Source organism: Phoenix dactylifera, chromosome 5, assembly GCF_051530095.1.
Source record: "Phoenix dactylifera cultivar Ajwa chromosome 5, Ajwa_hap1_PhDact_Kaust_v1.1, whole genome shotgun sequence".
NCBI classification, from domain to species: domain Eukaryota; kingdom Viridiplantae; phylum Streptophyta; class Magnoliopsida; order Arecales; family Arecaceae; genus Phoenix; species Phoenix dactylifera.
The window spans coordinates 11,945,187-11,970,710 of NC_143194.1; the positions used below are offsets into that span (position 1 = coordinate 11,945,187).

At 39.9% G+C, this 25,524-nt stretch overlaps 2 protein-coding genes across 4 annotated transcripts; both read left to right on the plus strand.

The window, feature by feature from the left end:
* Window positions 1-9,456: 9,456 nt before the first annotated feature.
* Window positions 9,457-13,320, plus strand: LOC103716572 (protein WRKY1). 3 transcript variants are annotated; one of them, XM_008804614.6, is made up of 4 exons: window positions 9,457-9,686; window positions 10,211-11,115; window positions 11,210-11,335; window positions 12,747-13,320. In XM_008804614.6, exons 2-4 carry the CDS (start codon window positions 10,325-10,327, stop codon window positions 12,889-12,891), a joined length of 1,062 nt encoding a protein of 353 aa, XP_008802836.4. In that variant the 5' UTR covers window positions 9,457-9,686; window positions 10,211-10,324; the 3' UTR covers window positions 12,892-13,320. The 3 variants fall into 3 exon arrangements, with proteins under 3 accessions (XP_008802836.4, XP_088577780.2, XP_088577778.2); XM_088721654.2 differs by having other exon boundaries at window positions 9,514-9,686; window positions 12,336-13,320; XM_088721652.2 differs by having other exon boundaries at window positions 9,538-9,746.
* A 9,547-nt stretch (window positions 13,321-22,867) lies between these two features.
* On the plus strand, window positions 22,868-23,842 carry LOC148703379 (uncharacterized). Its single transcript, XM_088722959.2, has one exon. It carries the CDS (start codon window positions 22,868-22,870, stop codon window positions 23,840-23,842), a length of 975 nt encoding a protein of 324 aa, XP_088579085.2.
* The last annotated feature ends 1,682 nt before the right edge of the window (window positions 23,843-25,524 follow it).

The window sequence follows — 25,524 nt, forward strand, 5'->3', positions numbered from 1 at the left end:
ATCGGATCAATCCATCCATCGCTTCAGAACTTATATTTGTACCTTCGCGGGCTGCAGCCCATGGGCCAAATAATTTTATAAATTCGGATTGGATCGAATCAGGCCATAGGATTGAAAATCAGCATTAAGATCTTTCTTGGGGGTTAGCAGTGCCCTAATCCAAAATTACCTAACTTTCAAATGGGTCGGGTCGAGCCTGAATTTAGTAAATCTAGACCCGACCTAAGAAATGGAATAGCCCGGCCCCACGGGTCCTCCAAAACGAGTCCGATTGGATCTAAACAGGTCAGGTCGAATCGGATCATGAATCAACCCAGCCCATTTGTAGCCTTAGACATTTATGCACTCTGATGCCCGACACTCTTAAGTTGGACAATCCATTGGGCATAGCTCTAATTTGTTACGATGTTCTTTATGTGCACACGTGTTGTAGTTGCTCGGCTAAAAAACTGAAAAATGGATGCATCCTTGCTGTCTCGGTGCCTCCTTATTGTCGATACATGAGGGGGAGAGGGAGAGGGAGAGGGAGAGGACTTATTCCACCATGCCTCCTGCTCAAGATCTCATCCCACCATCAAAACAGCCGTAGTGGTGTGGTGTAGCTTGACCACTTTGCAGCTAAAACTGCATGCAATTTAAGCGAAAGGTTAAGTCGAGATACAAGCACGCCCTACATGTTTCAAAAAGAGTTTTTTTTTATAATAACATAACTAGATCACCACCATTTCATGAAAGGATAAAATGATACGAAATAAAAAGACCAAATAAATCACCCATAAAAAAAAGATGAGAGAGAGAGAGGGGTCTCTCAGCAGCGAGACATGATTGTAAATCAGCCCCTAACTGGTAGGAATGTGCAAAAAAAATGGTGAAACCGCGAATCCCATCTGAATCGGTCTTTTCAGCTTGGTTTATATCGGGTTTCTTTTTTAATTCAGTTCGGGTCGATTTGAGAAAAGCTTGAACCAAACAAATTTAATTCCATTTCGGTCTGAATTTTCAAGAAATTGATTCAAACAAAATGACATGATCCATAAGTATTTCTATAAATATATATTCAAACTAATCTGACCTAATCTAGCCCGATCTAAATCCATATGCATGTATTTCAATTTTTAAATTTTTTTTCTTATATTCTCTGTTGTATACAAAATATATATTTTTTTTTTGTTTACACTTAGTCCAACCCATTGTATACAAAATATTTTTTTTATTTGTTTGCACTTAGTCCAACCCATTGAACATCAATACTATATGATATCAATTTTTATGTCCAGACTTAACTCAGCCTATTTAGCCTGAATCGAATTAAATTTCTCGGATCGCTTTCAAGCAGATTTTGTAGATGGTCAATTTGGTTTAAATTTCGATTTTAGGAAACTAATATTAATCGGTTCGATTTTAGATTTATCTCCAAACCGACTCAACTTGACCTGTGCATGCCGCTGTTACTAGGTTTGGGTTAAAACTGCTGCTTCTTGTTGACATTCCTTACAACACATATTTGTGTCCAAGCCATTATAGGTTCATCTTTCTCATTTAGAAGAGCATCACCTGCTCCACCCAAGCTGAACAAAGGATAACTAGAAGCATCGTTACAAGAATGCCATATCCTCCTTCCCCCGCTTTGCAAATTGTTATACTCGAGTTGGCTGTAGCTTTTGGAACCAATGGTATTGAATGGAGTTGCTGAGCTTGCAAGAAACAGGCCTCGCCAATTTGACGGCTGTGGTGTATTTATTGTTTTCTTTTAAGGACTTGGTTGTGCTCTAACGTGAATGAATATGTAATGGAAAAAGAGTTGGTTTTCTTTTCCATTAGGCTCATCAAGGCTAATAGAAATGAAGGTTTTCTTTTCTATTATGCATTCATTTGTTGGCACTTACTATCCACTGGGCTCTTGAATGCTTTATGCACCATTGGAGCTAGCTAGCTAAACTTGGGCCAAAATTTTCTATAAAACCCATCACAAAAATATAGAATAATAATAAACTATGAAGAGGTTCAAGAAATAACATCCTATAACTATTTTACGTTTTGCTAACTAGCAAAAGTCGATCACTATCCACATCTAGGATTGAAATAAACCAAGCTTCATGAGCAGCTCAGACTTACAATGGTAACATGTGTGACATTGTTCTCAATTACAAAATGACATAGTATGGAACTTCATCTAAATTTTAGCTCACAAACACATATGCTTGAACACTTTGAGCTGGCAAAAGTAAATGAAAGCTGAGACTTGGAATATTAACTTGTTCAGTTAGCAAACAAGTCAAACATGATCATGTATTGTCGAGCTTGGTTCAAGCTTAGCTCAATTTAAATATCCAATTTTTAATGAATTGATCCTAAGTTATCCAGAACTGAACTTAGCTCAGCTCCATTGTAGCCAACCCCCCCATGCATCTACTTTAAGGGGCTACCTGGAGTCTTATAGTTGAATTGCACTGCAACTCAAGTTGCATTGCAATTTTAGTTATAGTAGTTGACCTATAGGATTGGTGGTGCAAGGTACGGAGAGGATGAAGGTGCAGGGCCGGCCCAACCTTTAGGTGAAATAGGCGACCGCCTAAGGCCCCGGCCCAAAGAAAGGCCCCGCTACCCGGGCCCAGGCTTTTAGAACGATCATTTATCTCTAAAATACCCCTAACATTTCAAATTTTTTATTACAATAAAATAGGTGACCAATACCATTTTAAGAGTTAGCGAGGGTATCTTAATAATTTCAACGAACACAAGTATACAGGGGAGTGGCAGTCGGTCTTTACCGTGTGAGAAGCGAAGCAAATCCTAACCCTCTAGACCTCAAATGGCGTCGTTCACGGAGGATCCTCCCGGCGATCCGAAGGCCGGGGAGAAGATCTTCAAGACCAAGTGCACCCAGTGCCCCACCGTCGAGAAGGGGGCCGGCCACAAGCAAGGTGAAGCTGTTGGAGCAAGAAGAACTAAGGTGGTGGTGTTGCCAACACTCGAAAAGAAAGGATTGGCTAGATCCAGGCACAAGCAAGGTAAGTATCGTGGGATTAATGCCTTTCTTGTGCTCTCACCGTGATTTGGGGTTTAAAGTGCTCATCTCTTAGGCCCTTGTTTAAAGCTATCTACTGTTGGTGCACCGGATGTTTGTTAATTTGCTGCAGTAATCTGTTCATAGAAAATGTAGCAGCGATCCAATGCATTTTAGGGCCCAATGCTTTTAGATAGGATTATTGTGCTATTTTTTTGTTCCTGATTTGAAGTTTTTTACAAAGTAAAATACATATCATTCTCCATTTAGTGTTTGCTTGTTGTTTTTGCCTAACTCATACTTGGTTTTCACATGCAGAGTTGCTGCTGTTGCAACTCAAATCCAGCGGTCTCTTATGAAACTTCTATGTGATGCTCAATTTGAAGAACTATCAGCACAAGATTTACTTTAAATAAAATTTTAAAGTATTTTGTACTTATTAAATCTTTTTATCATTTTTTAAAAAAAAAGCCTCTCTTAGTGAGTTCGCCTTAAGTCTCCAAATGCATTGGGCCGCCCCAGTAATAGTGGAGGGGGTGCGCGAGGGATAGGAGACTGGATGAGGTATTGAGGTGCAAGCTAAGGGGATGTGTGAGGGGCAAGAGGCCTAAATGCGAGCATGATAGGGAAAGAGGTGCGTATTCAGAGGATGTTCATGGAAGAAACTGAGGAGTTCGAGGCTTGGATAGGGCTTAGGTCTCGAGCACTAACCCCTATAACTTGTCCAAAGCAAATAATTTGGCCATGTGCTAACTTAGTACAAGTCGAATCTGAGCTGAGACTGCAACTTGCAGCCTAGTTGTGGGCCTCTAAATATGATCTAATCTGAGTAAAAAAATAATTCTCTCAATCCGTTGAACTCAAATCTCTTAAATAATTTTTTTTTAAAAAAAGAAGAGTTAATGAAAGTAGGGTCTAATTGATAAAAACAAACATAGATACATAGCCTCTATTTATACTAGTAAGGTTCATCCCAGCACAATTCGTATTAGATTTTTGTATTAGTTCAAATAGAACTCAGATTTTCCAAAATAGATATAACTAGTTTTTTTGTTTGTTTTTTTTGGTAACCGATATGACTAGTGGAAATAAATACGAAGAGAAAAAATTCTACATAAGATAGATCTTGAATTCTATATCGATTTTGTCTTCAACCGCTTCGTCTAATTCTTCCTAGATTGATGGATATACCTAGTCAAAAAAAAAAATAGAAAAAAGTTTTAGTTTGACCGGTTTGTTTCGAAAGCCAAATTATAGAATCTAGCCCTGAGTGCTCAATATATCGTACCCTTTAAAGAGGGCACCATATTATAGAACTTGAAAAGTTACCTAATTTGAAAGATAAGATTATCTCAATTGGGCGTCGTACAACTAAGTTATGACTTTCAGAAATTTAACATGCAATTCGATTTTCCAGTATAATAGATTTTACTCTTGGATCTTGTCCAATCATCTTTATAGTGGTGTTGAAGTGGTGCATATTGAATATGATGATCTTCCTAAATCAAAGTAAGAGAGTTGGCTTGCCTTGCAAGTGCACGCGCTGTAACATGCCAAATGGTCCCTAAGAATGTTGCTATGCCATATCACCATTATTCCATTCACCATTTATAATGGTAGAAGAGAGGAAGAGTGATTAATATAATAGGATTGCTATGCCATATCACTTGATTCATTATTCCATTCCCCATTTACAATGGTAGAAGAGAGGAAGAGTGATTAATATAATAGGATTGCTATGATTCAAGGCTGCCAAATCATGCACCATGTCATCTTCTTATTGGTTGAGAAAGTGTCAAACAATAATAGCAAGATCCAAAATGAGGATAAATTTATCAAACAACTAATATAACCTACATCTTTTTTACCAGGATGACATCAACTTATGGTCCCAATTAATGTCATATTTATGGGGGAAAAAATGATATCATATGAGCTGTCCTGCTATAAAAAAGTTAGACTAATTAAGCATTCTCCTCTACCGTCGAAGGATAGGGTTCTGCATCAAGGAAACGAAATGCTTCTTGTGCACAAAAAGTTTGTTAAGCACATTAATACTGCAGCTTAATAATCATCCATACTTATACATTGTATCAAATCCCAAAAGTTACCAACCACTATCTGCTTTGGCAGGACAATTGTTTATATGCACAAAATAGATGCCTCTTGGCATTGCTTTTAAGTAAAGTTTTAGTTATACAAGAAAATATAGTTTTAATAAGGCTGCAAATGGGTTGGATTGACCTGACTTGACTAGCTTAGACCCGATCCAATCTATTTTAAAAGATCCATGGGGCCAGATCGGGTTCTAATTAGACCCGTTCTATTTTTCGAGTCGGATCTGCGTTTATTAAATTCTGATCCGACCCGACCTAACCCATTATTTTTTGGATCAATTTTGAATTGTTCACTCTATGTCCCGACCCGTCCCAACCCCGAATCCGGATACACTGTTAGCATATATTCTTATGAGAAAATTGCACAAAGAGAAGACTACACAATGTAATTGCTCAATAAAGTTGGCAAGAAGAGTTCTCCTCTAAATTGATTTCCAATAAGCCCCACTATTGTATGCCAAATAATGAGTGCTAATTGCTTACATTTAAAAAGCATGAATCACGCTATAACATAATAACAACATGAAGAAGTATTTTTAAAATGCTAGGCAAGGCAGTCAAGGCTAAGAGCCTGACAAAGTCAATGGGTTGAGTCTTGGCTGTGCATGAGCTATAATTTAAATAGGCCCAATCAGGTGAGTTTGTCCAAGACAATACAAAATATATCATGTGAGACCCAACCCAAAATAGACCATTTTGGGTTGAAGTTGGCAAGCCCAACCAGCTTCAGCGAGAAGAAAAGATTGCAACAGACGATCACGATCGCGATCCTCTACTTCCTCTTCGGTTGAGCGGATAAGCCACAGTAACCGTAGCTACTATGGACTCCGCGGACCGTTCGAACAACCATCGGCCATTGGGTCTCGCTAACCCGCTGCCGGGATCACGGACAGGTGCGACGTCTAAGCTTATCACCTCTCCCAAAATTTCTACAAATTTTCAAGTCCCTTCTACTCGATCTTACACATAAGCTCTCTTCCCTTTCTTCCTTCTCCGGTGGCCACCACACCCTATCAACTGAGTGCCACTACCGAACTCTCTTCTTCCTGTGTGCCCCGATTGCTCCATTTTTTTGGGCCAAGCTTTGTCGCCATTCTTCCGAGCGTCAACACCTTAAGACCTCCGGACCGAACTATCCTCAGCCAAGATCCACCATCTTCACGACTTATCGGTAAGCTTCCCTTCCCTCTTTCTTCTCCATTTTTCCTTTGGTTGAGATATCCCCTCTATTTCGATCCAAAGTAAGATTGCCCTTGGCTTCTCCCTTCTCACCAGCCACCGTAGTCGCCGCTGGCCACCGCAGCCGCCGATGGCGGCCGTCGGCTAGACGTCGACCCCCTACCACCAAGGCCTGGCCGCCACTGGACCTTCTTCTTTCTTCTCTCTCCCATCTCTTCACCCCTTCTTCTCTCTGTTCTACCTTCTTCTTCCTTCTCAAATTCTGTATTCATTTTATTTGTTTATTTGCTTATAGATTAGTTTCTCAAATTCTCTTTTCTCTCTCCTAACTCATGGGCCATACATAATGATTAATCCAGATTGACCCGTACCATTAACAACCAAATCCAAACTCCTAATTAAACCCGAATTGAGATTCTTTCTCTTCTTCTTATTTCTCTCTCTCTAAGCCCCTTTCTCCCTCTAAGCAAACCTAGAGATCTTAGTTCAAAGCCCTAACTCTTCTTTTGCTTAGATCCAACTTGACCCTAGGTGGAAGCCATGCACCGCCTCAATACTTGGGTAGCATACCTGACCGTACCCCCAGCCTTTTAGGTATCTTCTAGAATTTGGTTATCCTTATATTTTTGAGCCACTTAAACATAGCTTATCTTGACCAGTTTAGACCAATCCGGACAGTCGGGGCACTACTACCTAACCAATCTGATTTGGGCATAAGGCTGTATTTCTAATAGTATTATAATTTTTGACCTTGTTTGACTAGAAAATAATGAAAAAAATTGATTATGTTTTTTTAACAACATTAAAACAGGTGAACCTGACTCGCCTGCTTGAAGTCAAATTTTAAAGCAAGAGATATTATAATTGATGATGTGTTGTAACTTAATTCTTCAAAGTATATTTTTCAAATTCTTGATAAAATAATAATTAATTTATTAAATTTGATTAAGATATATATCTTATACTTAGTTAAACGGGTTAAGCATGTTATTGTTATGATAGTAACTATTTTAAAATATGTTATCTGCTATGTTATAAAATTTAGAAAATATGATCGAGCAAATTATAAAAATTTTGTTTTATATGTATATATTTTTAGCACGACTATAATCTGGCCCTACCAATGGAGATTATTTATTGTTCCTATCAACTTGTAATCTGGGAAACTAGTTTCGACACCGAGCCATTAGTGATTAAAATAGTGATATCTGGACACCGAACCACAGGTGATTAGAATAGTGGTGTTTAGTACTTTGTGCATTCTAATCCATGCCATTAGGTTACCTAGCCAAAGCTTGATATTGGGTTTCTAGTATCAGTTTATGAAAATAATAATAAACTTCAAAAGAGATATATGTATTATTTGAAAATTGATTTATTTTCAGTCAATATCTTGCTCTTTAACTACTTATTTATTTAGCATGCTTTGGCCCCACTTTGGGGTATTATATTACTTTTTGGGCTAGTGTAGCTCATTAACTTTTCTTTCTCTATTTTTTAGATATAGATTCATGATTGCTCAGGACTTGGGGAAGTGTGCTAGATCTTCTGAAGATATTCTCAATTTTTTTTTTTGAGTTCTAGTTAGACTATTTAGACTAGTTAGAATATTTTATTTTATTTAAATAGTAATTAAGCATATGCTAGCTTATGTGACTTTAGAACAATTGATTGTAAGAATTATTTGTAAAATATTTTGATTAAATTAATTTTTAAGAATTATTGCTTTGATATGATCTATAGCCTTGCATACTTGTATGGTATGCCGTACAGGTATACGACATCTATTACGCTGTAAGTTCAGGGCATGACATATCCTATAGTTAGTTTAGTCTAATGAGGCCAAGTTAGACCTGTTGTAGTAAAATTTGGACTGGATCAAATTCTCATGGTTCATCATATAAGGGGCGACCTGGAGCCAAACAGAACCCGACCCGGATCCAAATTATTTTGGTTGGGATTGGGTTATACATGGACTCAACCCAACCTGAATGATCCGTTGGGTAAGAAATTTTAGCCGTGGATTCGATCTGATCCGATTCGACCCAATCTTCTATTATGTTGGGTTTGGGTCTATCATTAAGACCTAAATAAAGAACCGGGTTGGATGTTGGGCCCGAACAAAAAATTGAGTTGGATCGAGGTCACTCGTAACCCGTCCGTCCCGACCCATTTGCACACCTAGGCTTTAGCGATATTTTTATAGCAGCAAAATAGCGAGGAAGTTGAGGAGGAGCATGAGAGTGACATTGAGTCGAGGCTCGTTCCTACCCGAGACCAGTCTTTCCATCCACAAGAGTAGGCTCCATGAGCCCTGATGCTCTTAGATCTCTCCACTGTGGACCTTTCGTTTCTCCCCGGTCGCCAAATTCTTCCAAATAAAACTTTGGGGACATTTTTCTTGTAATAGAGCCTATGTTGCTGCATTATCTACATTTGCTGCAAAATGAAAATTTACTATAGATTTTGAACTATCCTACTATGCAAAAATAAATTCTAAATTTTAAAAAAAAGTATATATTAAATTATTTATATAAAAATGAAAAATACTTATGAAACCGTTTTTAAAAGTCTGAAAGCAGGCCATTAAAAGCCAATGTGCTAACCCACGCTGCCAATTTTGTCCGCACCATTAATTCAGACCCGTTCGGGTGACCATGGTCCCCCCCGAGTCAACGACCCACTGCCACCTGCGGGCCCCACTCTGGCCTGTCACCTCCCAGTTTCCGAGCAAAAGCCTGCCCCGGTCAACAAGCCAACCGACACGTATCCGTTCACGGAAACGCGTCCACCTCCCATTCGCCCCACCACGCGACGAACACCTGAAGGGGCGCACCCCAGGCTTAACCCCCTGGTGGGCCCCAAACCCTCAGAGGGAAAGCGAGTCGAATGAAGCCAAAACCATTAATTACCTAAAAACCCAACCGAATTAAGATAAGCCAAAATAGAAAAGAAATTAACGTGGTCTTCCCGCTGGGACCCACAGCCGTCCGATCCATGACGGAGCGTTCGTTTCCATCAAAAAAGCTCTCTTCTGAACCGTCTGATTGGTCTGATCAGCGGTAGAGATTTTACTGTGGTGTGCAATACACGAGAAGGGGTGTGTATCTCTCATTTGCCACTTATATTCTCCCGTATCTCTCTCTGGAATTTATTATTATTGAAGTCCCTGTGTTTCCTTTTCCCTTTTATTTTTCTCCAGTGCTCGGAGGTATTTTATTATGTGACGGGAGAGGGGGGAGAGAGAGAGAGAGAGAGAAATATTTCTTCTCCGGTGAGTCTTCGGCCAAGACTCTTGGCTTTCACACCCTGAGATCCCACGGCAGCCGCGGGAGCGAAGGGGGCGCCCGAAATCTAGGGTTTTCTCCGAGCCACAAACCGAGGTTAACCTTCCCTGAGCGCTTATTTATTCTCCGTTCTTCCGCCTGAGTTGGGAGTTTAAGGTTGATTTCTGTGTTGAAATCTTCAATCCATCGTTTTGGTTTGGTCTTTCTTCGTTTGAAGTTTCATACAGCGTATTCAGAATTTCACCTTTGTTTAGGATTTGAGCTGATTAAAATCGTCAAAAGTCTCATCTTGTCTCCCCTCCTCTTCTCTTTCTCGTCGCTTTTTTGAATCGGTTTTTGGAGATCTGCCTTCTGAGCTAGTTTTGAAGCTTCCCGATGCTTTTTTGTTTTAGGGATTTGAAGTTTTCGGAGCTCTTAGGATTTCGAGGGTTTAAAATTTGTTTTTTTAGAAGCTATCTGGAGCCAAGTCTTTAGATTTATTTTCCCCCTATAATCTGTCTAACTCGCATGCGAGGGATCCAATCCTGTTTTTTGTTTGTCTGATTCGAACTAGAAGAAAGTGGAAAACTCATCAAAATATTATCTTGGTTTGCTTTTTTTTTCTCCCCCAATTTGTTCAGCATCCACAGTGAGTTGCTGACAGCTAACAGATGGCCTGAGATTTGGATGTTATTTGAAGTGCCTGGTGCTGAGCTTTCGTGGAGTTTTGGGGCTTTTTTGAGGGTTGTTTTGAGATGGAGGAGGTGGAAATAGCGAATAGGACGGCTGTGGAAAGCTGCCACAGGGTCTTCGATCTTCTATCTCAGTCCCAAGACAAACTCCGCTTATATAGAAATCTAGTGGCAGAGACTGAAGAGGCTGTTTCTAAATTTAAGAAAGTAGTTTCCAAGCTTAGCAGTGAAGCTGGTCATGCAAGGGTCCGGAGGTTGAACAAAGCTCTTTCACCCTTCAATCATAAGATCTTTTTAGATAGTCCAATAGTATCTAGGCCCATCCCTTCTCCAGTTCCTCTCCAGCTCCTCCCAAGAGATCCTATAGAACTCCCAGTAAGAGAATTAGGTTCTAGTACCAAAATCCCTCAACAAATCCCGCAAAGGATGTTCCTTGAGAATCCTGCATTGGATCAGGATACTGCTTCTAGAGGCACTCTCCAACTTGGCTTACAAGCTCCCTCCACCCACCTCCATTTCCTCCAACAGCAGCAGAACAACCAAAAGTTTCAGATTCAGCAGCAGTTTAAATGTCAGAGTGAGATGTATTCTAGGAGCAATAATGGAATAAATCTTAAGTTCGATAACTCTAGTTGCACGGCGACTGGATCATCCTCAAGGTCCTTCTTGTCATCCCTAAGTGTGGATAGAAGCGTGGCAAGCATGGATGGGAGGCCCTTCCATCTGATCAGTGGGCCAGAATCATCCAATCCAATTAACTTGAACCAGCCTCCAAGGAGGAGGTGCATTGGCAAAGGGGAGGATGGGAGTGGCAGATGTGCCACTGCGGGCAGGTGTCATTGCTCGAAAAAAAGGTTAGGCTTTTAAAATTAGGTTTACATTCTTTTGGCTTTTTACATTGTTTCTGGTTTTGGATTAATAGTTCTCATCGTCGAATCTTTTTTGTAGGAAGCTAAGAGTGAGGAGATCTATTAAGGTGCCTGCCATCAGCAACAAGCTTTCTGATATCCCAGCTGATGAATACTCATGGAGGAAGTACGGACAGAAGCCAATCAAGGGCTCTCCTCATCCTAGGTAAATAATGCACTCATGTTGCTTCTGTGTTTTCCTTTGCATAAATTTATGGAAGTTATCTCGCCTTCAATAGTAACTTTGACATCGTAATTCTGGATCTATGCCTGAAAATGAATTGGATGCTGATAGGATATCTGTATATGCATATCTGTATCTATTTTTATTTGAAAATACGGATAAATCTACAGATGTTAATAGGATGCTCAAATTCATGTCCAAATTTGTTTTGAACGGATACGAATAAAAATTGGATATTAATAGTATGAATATAAATGCTGATATAAATCATATAGTTAACTTTATGAACCCCCAAATCAAAGATACCACTATATGGAAGGTAAACTAAGTTGAAAACATGTTAATTTTGTCAATGATTTCCCTTTAAAGTTCATGAGAACTTTATAAGACTAAATAGGATTACAATTAGAATCGGACATTCAAATATGGATTGGTTTTGTCTATGCATATCCTGACTTGTTTTTCTTTGACGGATATTGATATGGATAAAGATATTAGTTGGATGCTTAAATTTGTATCTATGTACCTATGGATAAAGATATTAGTTGGATGCTTAAATTTGTATCTATGTATCTATGGATAAAGATATTAGTTGGATGCTTAAATTTGTATCTGTGTATCTATGGATAAAGATATTAGTTGGATGCTTAAATTTGTATCTATGTTTAGGTAGATTTGGATATGGAAACAGATTTAGATAGATATTATCTAGCCCACTTTCACCGCTATGTAGAACTCGTGGCTCGGTCTCTATTTTCATGATTTACTCATTTTTCACACTGTCATATTCATGATATTTCGATTCAGTAAAGACCATTAGTTGTTGTATTCACTGATTACTGATATGCAATGAATGAGCTGGGGATTTGCTCATTCTAGTATATAGAGGACTTGATGAACAAGTAGGTTGACATTTCACTGAATATTACTACAAAGTAGGTTTAAGCTATTTACTTCTCCAGAATGTTGTCAATTGCAACAGGATTGCCTTAGCTGTTTAGATCCATGATGGGAAGCTCCCTTGATATCTTTATCTCCCTCAATGCAAATGTTTGTCACCGGAGAGGTTAGGCCAAATGCCACTGTAAAATCCCAGATAAGTATTTGATCATGATGGAAAAACAACACGAGCAAGCAATTGCCTTACCTGCTGTCTTTTGCCTGCTTGCCAATGGCAAATTTAGAAGGCTAGCCATGGATTCCTTCAGAGTAGAAGTTTTCTAACTGATGTTTTAAGATACAGTCATAGTTACTTGTATGTATTGGAAGTAGTCAGATTTATAGTAAATTTTTTTTTTTATTCACTGATGTTTAACCTAGTTATTTAAATTTTTCTTGAGTAATTCTCAAGCTCAGCCTAACCTCCAAAAATTATCCTTCTGAATTCATGCAGGGGATATTATAAATGTAGCAGCATGAGAGGCTGCCCTGCAAGAAAGCATGTTGAAAGGTGTGTGGATGATCCCTCGATGCTTATTGTTACTTATGAAGGTGAGCACAACCATGGCAGGTTATTGTCCCAATCGGTGCACACATAGAGGCTGGACCAAGCTCCTTCACCAAGTGGTTCTAATGCTCACTTACTCAGATGTATTTGCAAGCATTTGAGTTTCTCCTGTAAATAGAGCTTCTGTGATTGAGAAATCCATGCCATAGAGAGGTAGCTTACATGGGATGGTTTCTGGGTCTTTTGTGGTTTTGAGGGGAGATACAAGGGAAAGTTATTTTCCATTTAGCCGCAAAGAAATGCTAGCAAGACATGGTTGAACTGTAACAACTGTTGTTGACACTAAAAATTCTGGTAAATCTTAATTCTCTTAGATTTAGACCTAGTTTGAAGTACTCAATTTTCTAACTATGAAGGGTCGAAGGGTGGTGTAATCAACAATACAATGTGATGTTGGAAAACGACTGAATGAGTATATCTAGTCTTGAATTCAAAGAGTAGAAACTTATGTTGTTCAAAACCTTTTTCTTTTGTGTTGCTTGCACTCAGTTTCAGTACTTGGAATGTGTTTATTTCTTTTGTGAAAATTCATAGCTGTTAAAGTTTATCCTTGATCTCCAGGCTGGCCATCATTGCTTTGATATCTTGGTTGTTGGTTGATGTGTACCATATAACAAATTGTGCAGTTTGGCATTATTTCAACATCGGTAGTGTGAAGCTCCATGAAGCCTCTCCATGATCTAATACCTCACAAGTAGATGATGTGGGTCTAGCCAGCTCGAAAGGTAGAGTGTGTTGGTGTTGTTGGTCACAGCCTACACTGACTCAAATTATGCTGCGGTTATTATTTTATTGAGATGTTCAGAGTTCGCAAGAGCTAACTTAAGTACACTGTACAATCTTTGTTAGAGCTGCAAATGGAACTATGAAAATGCAACAGAAATTATTACCACATGATCAGATACTGACTGGAGAGAGAGTAAGGTAGTATCCAAGTAAACATAATACTCTTAACAGCAGTTCAAAGGACAGTTTATATTTTAACACTGCTAATGTCTCTCTTATCAATGTTGTACATGACATTGGCACTAGTGAAGAGCAGTCCCATTCAGATTCTTGGAGAATTGCTTTGTAGGTGAAAAGGGAGCATGGAAACAACATCTGGAGACCTGAATCATTTTGTCTGAGGTGCCTGTTAGCCTAGTTTAGTTTTAGTAGGGGAGACAAGCATCAAAGCACTCAGTAAAACTCAATGAGCTGGTACACCAGAGAATCCATTACCGGGGTTCATTGTTGGTCTGATGGTTCTATCAAAAGTGTTCCTGCTCTGAGAGATGAGTATAGCATCCAAAATTTTGTCGACCTTCCCAATTAAAATGTTGGGGAGCAGATGTGAAATGAAAGCGGACAAGCGGCAAGGAAACAATGGCAGGCAAATGAGTGAACATGCGAGATCTCTGGGAAGACCACAGCAGGAGGTTAATAGTATTGGTGGTCTCTCATGTCTGGTAGGTGTCGAGCAACAGAACTAGGTTTGTTGGTTTCTTCTCATCTATTTGCGGGGACTGCAGGATGCCGGTGACAGGAGCTATATGTCTACTGGAGAAACTGCAGTGCTTTGAACCTTGATGACCCTTCAGAATTCCACGCATAATGTTTTAGAACTCATCAAGTTAACCTAAAACTTGATTCATTGAGTTGATTTGGCTGCCTTTCGAGTTGAGTTAATCTTTGGCTCGGATTGCATAAAACTCAGATATGTGGATTAGCGAACTAACCATTTTATTCAAGATCTCATTAAAGCTGGAAACTTGGTGACTCGATTGACAAATTCAAGCAAGTGATGATGTAGATACCCAATTTACCTGCCTCATTATTTTTTTTCACATATTACTTAGAAGGATTAAACTGAGGAAAATGAGGGTTTTCATGCCATATTTTGAATTCCTTTATGCATTACAAGAAAAAGAAGCATAACCGGCACTTTTTAAGGTCTCTACGGACGCTTAGAAGCGTCTGTAATTTGCTTTCCGATGCTTTGTAAAGTGTCGCCTATGTAAGAGTAGAAAATTAAATTGCCGACGCTTTCAAAAAGCGCCAACACTTTAAAGCATCGCTAATTCTTCGGGTTTCTTGCTAATAAGCAACGGTAATCCTAATTTTAACAACGCTTTAAAGCAGTATTAGAGTTAATTTTTTTTAAAAAAATTATTTTAAAAAAAATTTAAAACTTTGCATACAAATCCAAACATATACACAACAAAAGCCATATACACATGTCACAATCAAATATATTTTTTAAAATATTCCTATTGTCAAATATAATTACATTTATATTGTCAATTTATATTTACAATGTGCTTCAAAAAATATAAAAAATATACATATAAAACTCCTAAATAAAAATTATTAGGGGTCGATGGTATCATCATCTCTACGAGTAGATAAAGTATCAAAAACCTACAAGAAAAAAATAGAAACCTAAGAAGTTAAGAATACGAAAATCATTAAGCTCATTAAAAAAAGCATGATACTTATGTAAAATATTCAAGTAAATGTAGTTATTTATCTGAGGAGGGATAAACCTATGCAACAAAGATGTAATCTAGTTAAGCTGAGCCCTCAAAGATTGTATCTCTGTCTGATGGCCTCTATGTGGTCTCTTTTTTCTCTTTGCAGATATTAATCCTTGCAATTTCTTCTTTTCTTTCTCAAATAACAAAAAAGCCTCTGTGTTTTAAATAATATTATTTTTGAATACATATACTTAAAAATATGTAATTAATCTTTTAGATAATTTAGTTCTAAGAATCACATTTCTTCAATTATTTAGACATTTTTACTTTCCTAATTATCATGGACTTTTATATTTCAATGTTAATTGCAAATTTGATCTGAGCTTTCAAGTTCCTCAATTCAAAACATGTTGGGTTTCTCAGGGGGTTTAAGCTGCTATACCATGTTAACGTAAGACTTCAAGACTGCATTGATATTCCACTGTTGTTATCTCATTGTGATATGCTCAAAGTAAAACAATAAAAATGTCGCAATGTATATATTCATTGAAATCATAATTGCTGAATAATATCTTCTGCTGTAGTGCATGCTGAATAATTATTTCGTTTGTAAGCAACCAAGTGCATATGTTGACTATTACTTTTGTCAGGGTAAATGTGTTTGAAATGTTTATAATGAAACAGGAAATTAAGAGAATAAGATGATAACTGGGGTAAGACCCAATTCATTAAGTGAACCATATCTAACAAAAGATTTTTAAGCCATGGCTGGACAACAAACCTTCATACACACACACACACATATACATATATGTATATATACATACATACATACATACATATATAATATATATACCTACATATATATATATATATATATATATATATATATATATGTATATGTATGTATGTATAATTTTCCAGTACAATACAATATACTGATTTTAGACAACTTAATTTATAAACAACGAATATCAAAAACTTTGGTTTTTATGTTTCCATGATCAGAGAGAGAAAAAGAGGAAATTTTAATTCCACTCATCTCAAACCTTTCAAAGGATATAGTAATACAATAAAAGAGTGGTAACAGTAGAGTTCTAGGTTCTTTTTGTTTTTGATTTTATTAAAAATGAATAAATTACCATATTTAACTATTTATACTAGTGAAGTCACCACTTTTATGATATGGATTGGATTTTTCTTCTTGATAAAACATGTTAGGAACTTTCTAAAATAATAAATAATTTACATTAGGATGAATTCGTCTTGGAGCTAGATCTTGCCTACTTCCTTTGAATTCGAAGATATGCTCGTCAAAATTCATGAGAAGGTAGGTTTGGCCGGCTATGAGGACCAAACAACATGATGGCCCATTGCTAGGAAGAAGCACCAACACCTTGGGATTCTCTCATCTGCATAGATCTTGAAAAATTACTCAATTTTTTTAAAAAAAGGTTATGGTCTTCAGTAATTTTAATGTGCTATGTGATCTTAAATAGCTATTCTATCTCACAATAGATCTAGTGATCCTCCTAGTTCAAAGCTCTATTTGTTAGAGAATTAAGGGTCTTGTTAAACTAAAATTAAGGATGGGGAATCTCCTACTTCCTTTTCATGCGACTGACCAGTTAACCTTGTTGGGAATTTGATCCTTTTCTGCCTATCAAAAACATTGATCCTCCAGTGATTGATTTTTCTGGAATTTTTAGCTTTCTAATTTGAATTAGAGCTTTTGTTAATGAATTTAGCCTCTTCTGAGAAGTATCTAGCTCTTTTAATGTCAGTACAACAAATTTCTTATAAACATGAACTAGCTATCTTACATTCGTAGCTATCACAAGGTCAACATTTTCTTCTTCTAGTAGCATTCATCAAAAAATCTTTTCCATCCCTCACGAACCTGTACTTTTATTGTTGCCTATAGAAGAACATGTCCTGATCGCATAAATAGGGGTTCCCAAAGATGACCAGACGTACATCTAGACGAACCACTTCATAGGTTATCTCATCAACATACCTTTAGCTTTAGCAAATAGAAAGGTACACTATCAGTAATCTTTAATTCAACTTTCTTCTAAATCCAATCAAGAGGGTAGGGATGTAGATGTGGAGTATTCTATAGCTCTAGTTTCTGAACTAGACCTTTAAAAATAGATTCTTCTAGTTGGCAGGATTCACGACAATGCTTTAATTTGCTTGGATATTCAGGTAGAAGCTTTTTTTTTTTCCCCTCCTTTGAGTCTGCTCTAGTTGTTACTTCAAGGTTTCTCATCATTAAGGTCAACTTTGTGTCCACTTGCCTGAGCTCAAACAATTCCTCAACTTCAGTGACAATGAGGGTCAAGTTCCTTTTTTTTTTTTACTTGGCATCCTCATTATTTTTCTTTCCTTTCAAGTGTAGCTCCAGATGTAGCTTTCCACACTTCTCTTTTATGTAACAATTGATGTTAAAAGGAACATAATATTTTCTTTGTCTAGTATTATTTTGCATCTTACCTTCCTCATTCTATCAAAATTTTTCGGATCTTAGACTTGTCACCTTTCTTGCCTTTCCTCATCCTACCTTTGTCTCCCATCTCAATGACTTTCATACTGGTTTCACTAATGCTTTCAACTTTGAAAAGCTTTAGCTCTCCTTCCAGATGCTCTCATGAAAACCTCTAATTTATTTTATGAAGACTAAATGATCATTTCTAGAGATCCTTAGAGAGAGAGAGGCTACTTATGAAATTCATTGCTTTAGTCTTATATAGATTGGCCATACATCTGCCCAAAGTACTGACAAGTTAACTCATCAATCTTCCTAATAGCTAATAGGATAAAACTATTCCTTGACTAAAATTTTGAATTTACTTGATATCACATCAGAAATATCATTCTTTCTCATATTGCAATTTTACCAAGGGCCTGGCTAGAAAGCTTTAAACAAGCAAAAGTAATTGTGGACATTCAAGTATGCATAAATAGTAGAATAAGTTTCTAGCTGATCTATCTAGTTATTTAAATTTTCCACATTGATGGATTTATCATGCACGAGTATTTGAATTTGTTCCTTAACTTGAAAGGCTATAGTGCGGGGACTTTTTCCTATGGATTGATCTTATTCTTCGTTTGATGACCGGTCATTATGACTAGATGTTGGAGATAGCTTTATAATAAAAGTTGCGGTGTTAGAATCGAAGCCTCAATTGAGACACAAGCTTTGTGAATTGTGTTGACTTTTTCTCCAATTGCTCGAGATGTACTTTTACATCATCATCTATTGTCAGATAGAAGCAATCATTCTGTCTTTATCCTTCTATGTACTTTTACATCATCGTCCATTGCTCGAGATATACTTTTACTTCGAGCACTAAAAGTTCTCTCCTATCAATTTATACTGCTTGTATGTCTGGATATAGGATCCGGGGCTCCGGTACTAACTTAATTCAATTGGAGAAAGAAGAAACTAATTTCTTCAATCCGCTAACATTGAACATTGCAAAAAAAAAAAAAAAAAAGAAGACAAAATAATAGAGTGGTGAGAGTAGACTCTAGATTATTTTTTTAGTTTCAGTAAAGATCATCTATTCATACTATTAAATTTTGCATTTTGAAATTCATATCTGATTCCCCTTCTAGTTGAAAGAGGTTACAATTTTTCTAAAATAGTAAATAAGTTATAAAAATAAATTTGTTTAAGAGCTAGATCTTGACTTTGACATTATTTTTTTGTTTTGCCACAATTTATATCTATTTAGAAGATACACCTTGTCAAAGCCTTGGACAAAATTAACTAAAAGGTTAATTTTGACATCCATTTTGAGCCCCTAAGATCATTGTACCCCAATATGATTGAGTGTGATGAACCCCTGTCTCACCCACTTATGAAGATCTCAAAGGGTTACTCAATTAAAAATATATATGTATATTGTCTAAGAAAGTTATAACCTCCAGAAGCTTTGACGAGCAATTGGCCTAGGATATTACAATTCTTGCTTCTGAATGCTACCCCTACTTGTCCAAGGAGGCCTTGTAATCCACAATGGGTCTAATTATCCTCTTGGTTCAATTAGCATTTTGCTCTTTGTAGATAAAATACAAAATACAGAACCTCCCAAAATATTTAATTTTTTAAATTTAATAGTTTAGATCTTGTAGAATACATCTAATAATTTAACTTTATATTTTTTAACCTCCAATTATAAAATTCACAATGAATGTAAAGTCCACATATGTATGGATTTAGTACATAATGTAATGTCCGGGCCCACAACCTACTAGGCCCAATAAGAAATGGGCCCAGTTAAGGGTTTGGGCCCAAATTTCACTGTGGGCAGTGTTGTTATAATGTTAAAAAAAAAAAAAAACGGAGGGATAAGACCGACAGGGAGGGGTTACCGCATCCCCTGCTGGCAGCCGATGCCGGCGCGCCGGAGACAGGGGGGGCGGCGGCCAGTCCCGAAGTATGGAGGAAAGGAGAGGATGGGACCTCTCAGAGGGGGGTTTCATCCTCTAAACAAATATTTAAGCCTCTGCCGGCAACCCCAAATCACAGACCCCCCTAAACGCCGAACGAGAGAAAGAGAGAGAGAGCCGAAGCCCTGGAGCCTAAGGCCAAGGAGCCCTGAAGCTCTGAGGAAGGGGGGACTACCCGAGAGGAGGCACTGTTCGACTGAAACCGACTAAAACCAGGTATGGACCCCTTTTAATAAAATTTTAGGGAGTGGAGAAACCCTCTGTGGGGTATTCTCCCCTCTGTTTCAACTATGGGACAGAGAGGAGGAGACCGGCAGAAGGGAGAAGAGTCACGGGCCGGACCCATAGACCCCGGACCGGCCTGAGAACGGCCGCGGTCCAAGGCCAGGCCCGATGACCACTCGGGCCGAGCCGCCTGCAGGGCACCGCAGCCTCGGCTGCGGCTACCCTAGGGCTCGGGGGGCAGCCCCGGGCCGCCGGATCTGGCCGAGCCGGCAACAGAGGTGGCCACAAGGCCACCAGCCCCGGCCGGACCGCCACCTCTTCTCCGGCAAGAGGTGGTGGTGCCGGAAGGAAGAACCAAGAAAAAAAAAAAGAAGAAGAAGAAAGGGAATGAACTCACCGGACCGAAGAGGCTTCATCCTTGGACCCCGGCCTTACCTCACCGTGGTCGGAGCAGGGGGAGATCTCCCGGAGGAGATCCAGCCGCGACCTTACTTCCCGGCACCCCTCCTCTTCTCCGGCATCGCTTCGGAGAAGAGGAAGGGGGGGGGGGGCCGGCCTTTCTTCCGCCGGTGCTCCGGGGGGAAGCTCCGCCTCGGTCAGTGGATCGGAGGGGAGCCTCGTCTCCCCGGTCGCCTGCGGGAGAAGAAGGGGAGGAGACAGTGGGTTCCGGTGGGGGGGCGAAGGGTCGGAAGCTAGGGTTCGGCGAAAACAAAGAAGAAAGAAAAAAAAAAAAAGACAGAGAGGGAAAGAGAGGGAGTGACCGAGAGGGGGAAGGCCACAGATCTGGCCGGAGGAGAAGAAGGGGAGCCGGAGGAGAGGGCCGGAAGCATGGGCTTCGGTAGAGACGAAGGAGAGAAGAGGGAGAGAGAGAGAGGGAAAGAGAGGGAGTGACCGAGAGGGGGAAGGCCACAGATCTGGCCGGAGGAGAAGAAGGGGAGCCGGAGGGCCGGCCGGAGGCATGGGTCCGGTGGAGACGAAGGAGAAAAGAGAGGAGAGAGAGGAGAGCAGGAGATGAAGAGGCGGAAGCCTCTGGAAGGGGGGAAGAAAACCTGATAACGGGTTCGCGGGTCGGATCCGAATCCGAATCCGCAACCCGTTAAGCCCAAAGAAAAAGAAAAAGAAAAAAAAAGAAAAAGAAAAAGAAAAAGAAAAAGAAAAAGGGAAAGGGTTTAGCCAAATTTGACTAAACCCGAGCCCAATCAAATTGGGCTAAGTCTGGACAAGCCAGACTATAAATTTAACCAAAATTAAACCCAATTTAAGCTGGGAATTAAGCTTAGTGGCCAATCGGAAGGCCAATTAAGACTTATGAGCCCAGCCAAGACCCCAATACAGAGGAATTAGGCTTGGGCTAAATTTCAGGTAGAAAAGGAAATAACATATTGTTATTATGACATGATTGTAGGTGACTTAGGACTCGTCACCAGGACGCAGGAGACCTAGGAGAAAGGCAAATTACTGTAAGTAACTTGTTTTAATCTTGTTGTGAATCGTGTATGTAAGTAGCCTGTCCTAATCTTTTATGGATCATGCATGAAATTTAACCCGTTATACTTGTATTATAGGTCATGTACCCTAAATTATAAGCTGTGAATGGTGAATGTATATGGCATGCTTTAGTTATACAAGTTATGATTATATGTGCTTTATGATTTCCATTATGCCTACGAAATAAGTAGATTACATTATATCCTAAGATATGGATTATGAATCATGTGTATGAGTGGCATGTGTTAGCCATATAATTGGTGATTATGCATAAATCATGCTTATGTAGATTTCATAATGCATGTAAGGTGAATGGAATGGTATGTCATAATTTTTATTAGCATGAGCATAAAGCATGATGATGAATTGCCTCTAGTTGTTTGCACATCTTGCAAGGGGTACCTAAGGGTTCTTGATGCTACGGGCCGAATGCAACTGAGCCGGCCTTGCCAGTGGCCGATAATGACTGAGCCAGCCCCGCCAGTGGCCGACTAATAACTGAGCAGGCCCCGCCAGTGACCATTAATGAATTCGCCGTAGCATCTATGAGGTACTACCTATACGGAGCATTATTTATGAACTCTTAAGAGCTACTGACCTAATGTAACTGAACCGGCCTTGCCAGTGGCCGAGAATGACTGAGCCAGCCCCGCCAGTGGCCGCCTAATAACTGAGCCGGTCCCGCCAGTGGCCAAGAAAGACTTCGCAGTAGCATTTAAGAGCCTGACCACGGCAATGCCGGTGGCACGATTTTTCCTACATGTGCATATTACTTGATTTCTTGATATCGTAGGATACTGTTTTATTTACTCAGCATGGATATTTTATTATGATGATTGATTTAGTAGCATACATGTCAGCTTTTCAAATCCTGATAAGCATGGTTAGTATTTTTAAGTCGATTCGACAAGATTATGCAGGATTACTTACTGAGCCGTGTAGCTCATGCCTGTTCATTTACGTTTTTTTTAGATCACCACCAGTGACAGCTGCCAGAAGCATTTTTCTTTTGCAACAGGGCTTCTTTATTTTTGGAGATGATATAAATAAACTTTTGTGTATATAAACTATGTAGAAGCTCTGTACTCTATACGAACCAATGGGTTGTAATACTTTCTTTTGATATATATACAAGTTACACTGCTTTTGACTACCTGTTGACCATGTACGAGGCTGCGTGCTATTGCGGGTAGTAGTCGGCAATAGCACGGCCGTGTCACGGAGCCGGATCTGGGGCGTGACATTTCGTGGTATCAGAGCTTTAGGACTAACAAGAATATAACAATAAAATTTGGGGTTAACGGGTAGTTAAGGGTGTTGAGACTTATTAGGGTATATTGACCTTACTTTGAATTTTGGTTGCAGTAAACACTATAAGATATGGAGGATGATAGGAGGCCACCGTCCCCAGATCCTAGCTACCGCTCCGAGTCCCCGGATACACCACGCTCTGGGGCAGGTAGCGCGGATCTAGCTGGAATGTACCAGCTGATAGTGCAGCTCCTTCAGCAGCAGCAGCAGATACAGCTAGCTACCCTACAACCAACCAGCTCTTATTATGAGAGGTTCCGACGACTGAACCAACCAGTATTTGATGGCGGACCGGACCCGATAGCGGCCGAGACATGGATTCGGGATATGGAGAAGATGTTCCAAGCACTCCAGTTCCCCGAAGAAACGAAGGTCCGATTAGCCATCCCCCAGCTGAAGGGGAGCGCCGAGTTTTGGTGGACGACCATGGAGACCGCATACCCCGCCAGCAGGATTACTTGGAGGGACTTCACGAGGCTGTTCTATGCAGAGTATTTCCCGGACTCGGTGAACCAGATGAAACAAGATGAGTTTTTGACACTGACGCAGTCCGAGCATATGTCTGTCCTGCAGTATGCCAACAAATTCAACGAACTGGGCCGGTTCTGCCCCCAGTTCATGGAAAATGAAAGGAGTAAGGCAAGCCGGTTTGAGCGAGGGCTGAGGTACAGGATCAGATCTCGGATATCTTCTCACCTATTCACCTGCTACAGAGACGTGCTGGACCGGGCCTTGAAGGTTGAGGCCGACTTGATGAGGCCTGACTTAGAAAGAGGTGATCTGACGAAGGCCAGGTCAGCAGGAGGACAGAGCAGTAGGCCCAAGGGCATCAAGGGGTCTATGATTAAAAAGAGGCAGAACCGAGGTTGCCCTAGCTGTGGCAAGCATCACAGTGGGCCCTGTCTGAAGAAAATTGGGGCCTGTTTTACATGCGGCCAGCTCGGACATATGGCACGTGATTGCCCAAAGAGGGCACCCAGACTTCCTGCAACTGAGGGCCAGAAGCCAACGAACACCCCCCGAGTATTCGCACTGACTCGCTAGGACGCTAGTGCGAGCGACCAAGTGGTGACAGGTACACTGCCAGTTAATTTGATTGATGCCTCTATTCTATTTGATTCTGGTTCCACACATTCCTTCGTGTCAGTTAGTTTTTCCAAACGGTTGCACTGCACATCTGAGAAAATAGAACCATTGCATGTTGCCACACCCCTTCAAGAGACAGTGATAGTTGATACTAAATACAAGAACTGCATAATTCATTTGGGAGGAAAAGAATTAGAAGCAAATCTTCTACAACTGGACATGCATGATTTTGACATCATCTTGGGAATGGACTGGATGTCCCAGTATCATGCCCACATTGATTGTTACCATAAGAAAGTGGTATTCCGAATGCCAGGAGAACCAGAATTCTTCTTTCAGAATGACGATACGCCCCCTCAATGTAAGCCGACACTGCATTTCATTTCTTCCTTGCGAGCCATTAAAGCACTCAGAAAGGGGTGCACGGCTTACCTGGCATGTGTCACGGATACCCAAAAGGAAATCAAACTAGAAGATATTCCGGTAGTCAAAGAATATCCGGATGTTTTTCCTGAAGAGTTACCGGGACTACCCCCTGATCGAGAGGTCGAATTTACTATAGACCTCACCCCTGGAGCAGGACCTATCTCCAAGGCTCCTTATCGAATGGCCCCTGCTGAGCTCAGAGAATTAAAGACACAATTACAAGAGCTTTTGGATAAAAAGTTCATTCAACCCAGTGTGTCTCCATGGGGAGCTCCAGTACTGTTTGTAAAAAAGAAGGATGGAAGCATGCGGCTGTGCATCGATTACCGGGAACTGAACAAGATAACTATAAAGAACAAATATCCTCTGCCCCGGATCGACGACCTGTTTGACCAGCTGCAAGGTGCCCAAGTCTTCTCCAAGATAGATTTGCAGTCCGGTTACCATCAGTTAAAAATCAAGCCGGATGACGTGCCAAAGACTGCATTCCGAACCAGGTATGGGCATTACGAATTTCTGGTTATGCCATTCGGACTGTCCAATGCTCCAGCTGCTTTTATAGACTTAATGAACAGAGTCTTCAAGCAGAATTTAGATCAGTTTGTGATAGTCTTTATTGATGATATACTGATTTACTCAAGGAGCAGGGAAGAGCACGAAGTTCATTTAAGAATGGTACTACAGACCCTTCAGAAGAAAAAGTTATATGCCAAGCTGAGCAAATGCGAGTTCTGGTTGAGCAGCGTGGCATTCCTCGGTCACGTGATCTCCGGGGATGGGGTGTCAGTAGACCCTAAGAAAATAGAAGCGGTGGTAGATTGGCCTCATCCCACCAATGTCAAAGAAATTAGAAGCTTTTTGGGACTGGCCGGGTATTACCGACGGTTTGTGGAAGGGTTTTCCAAAATAGCCACTCCCTTGACCCGATTAACCAAAAAACGGGCCAAGTTTATCTGGGACAGCAGTTGTGAGAAGAGCTTCCAGGAGTTAAAACAGAGGTTAGTGTCTGCTCCAATTTTAACTCTGCCATCCACAAATGGAGAATTTACTATTTATAGTGATGCTTCCAAAACCGGGCTAGGCTGTGTATTAATGCAAAATGGCAAGGTAGTAGCCTATGCCTCTAGACAGCTAAAGCCCTATGAGCAGAATTATCCAACCCACGACCTGGAGTTAGCTGCAGTGGTATTTGCCCTGAAAATCTGGAGGCACTA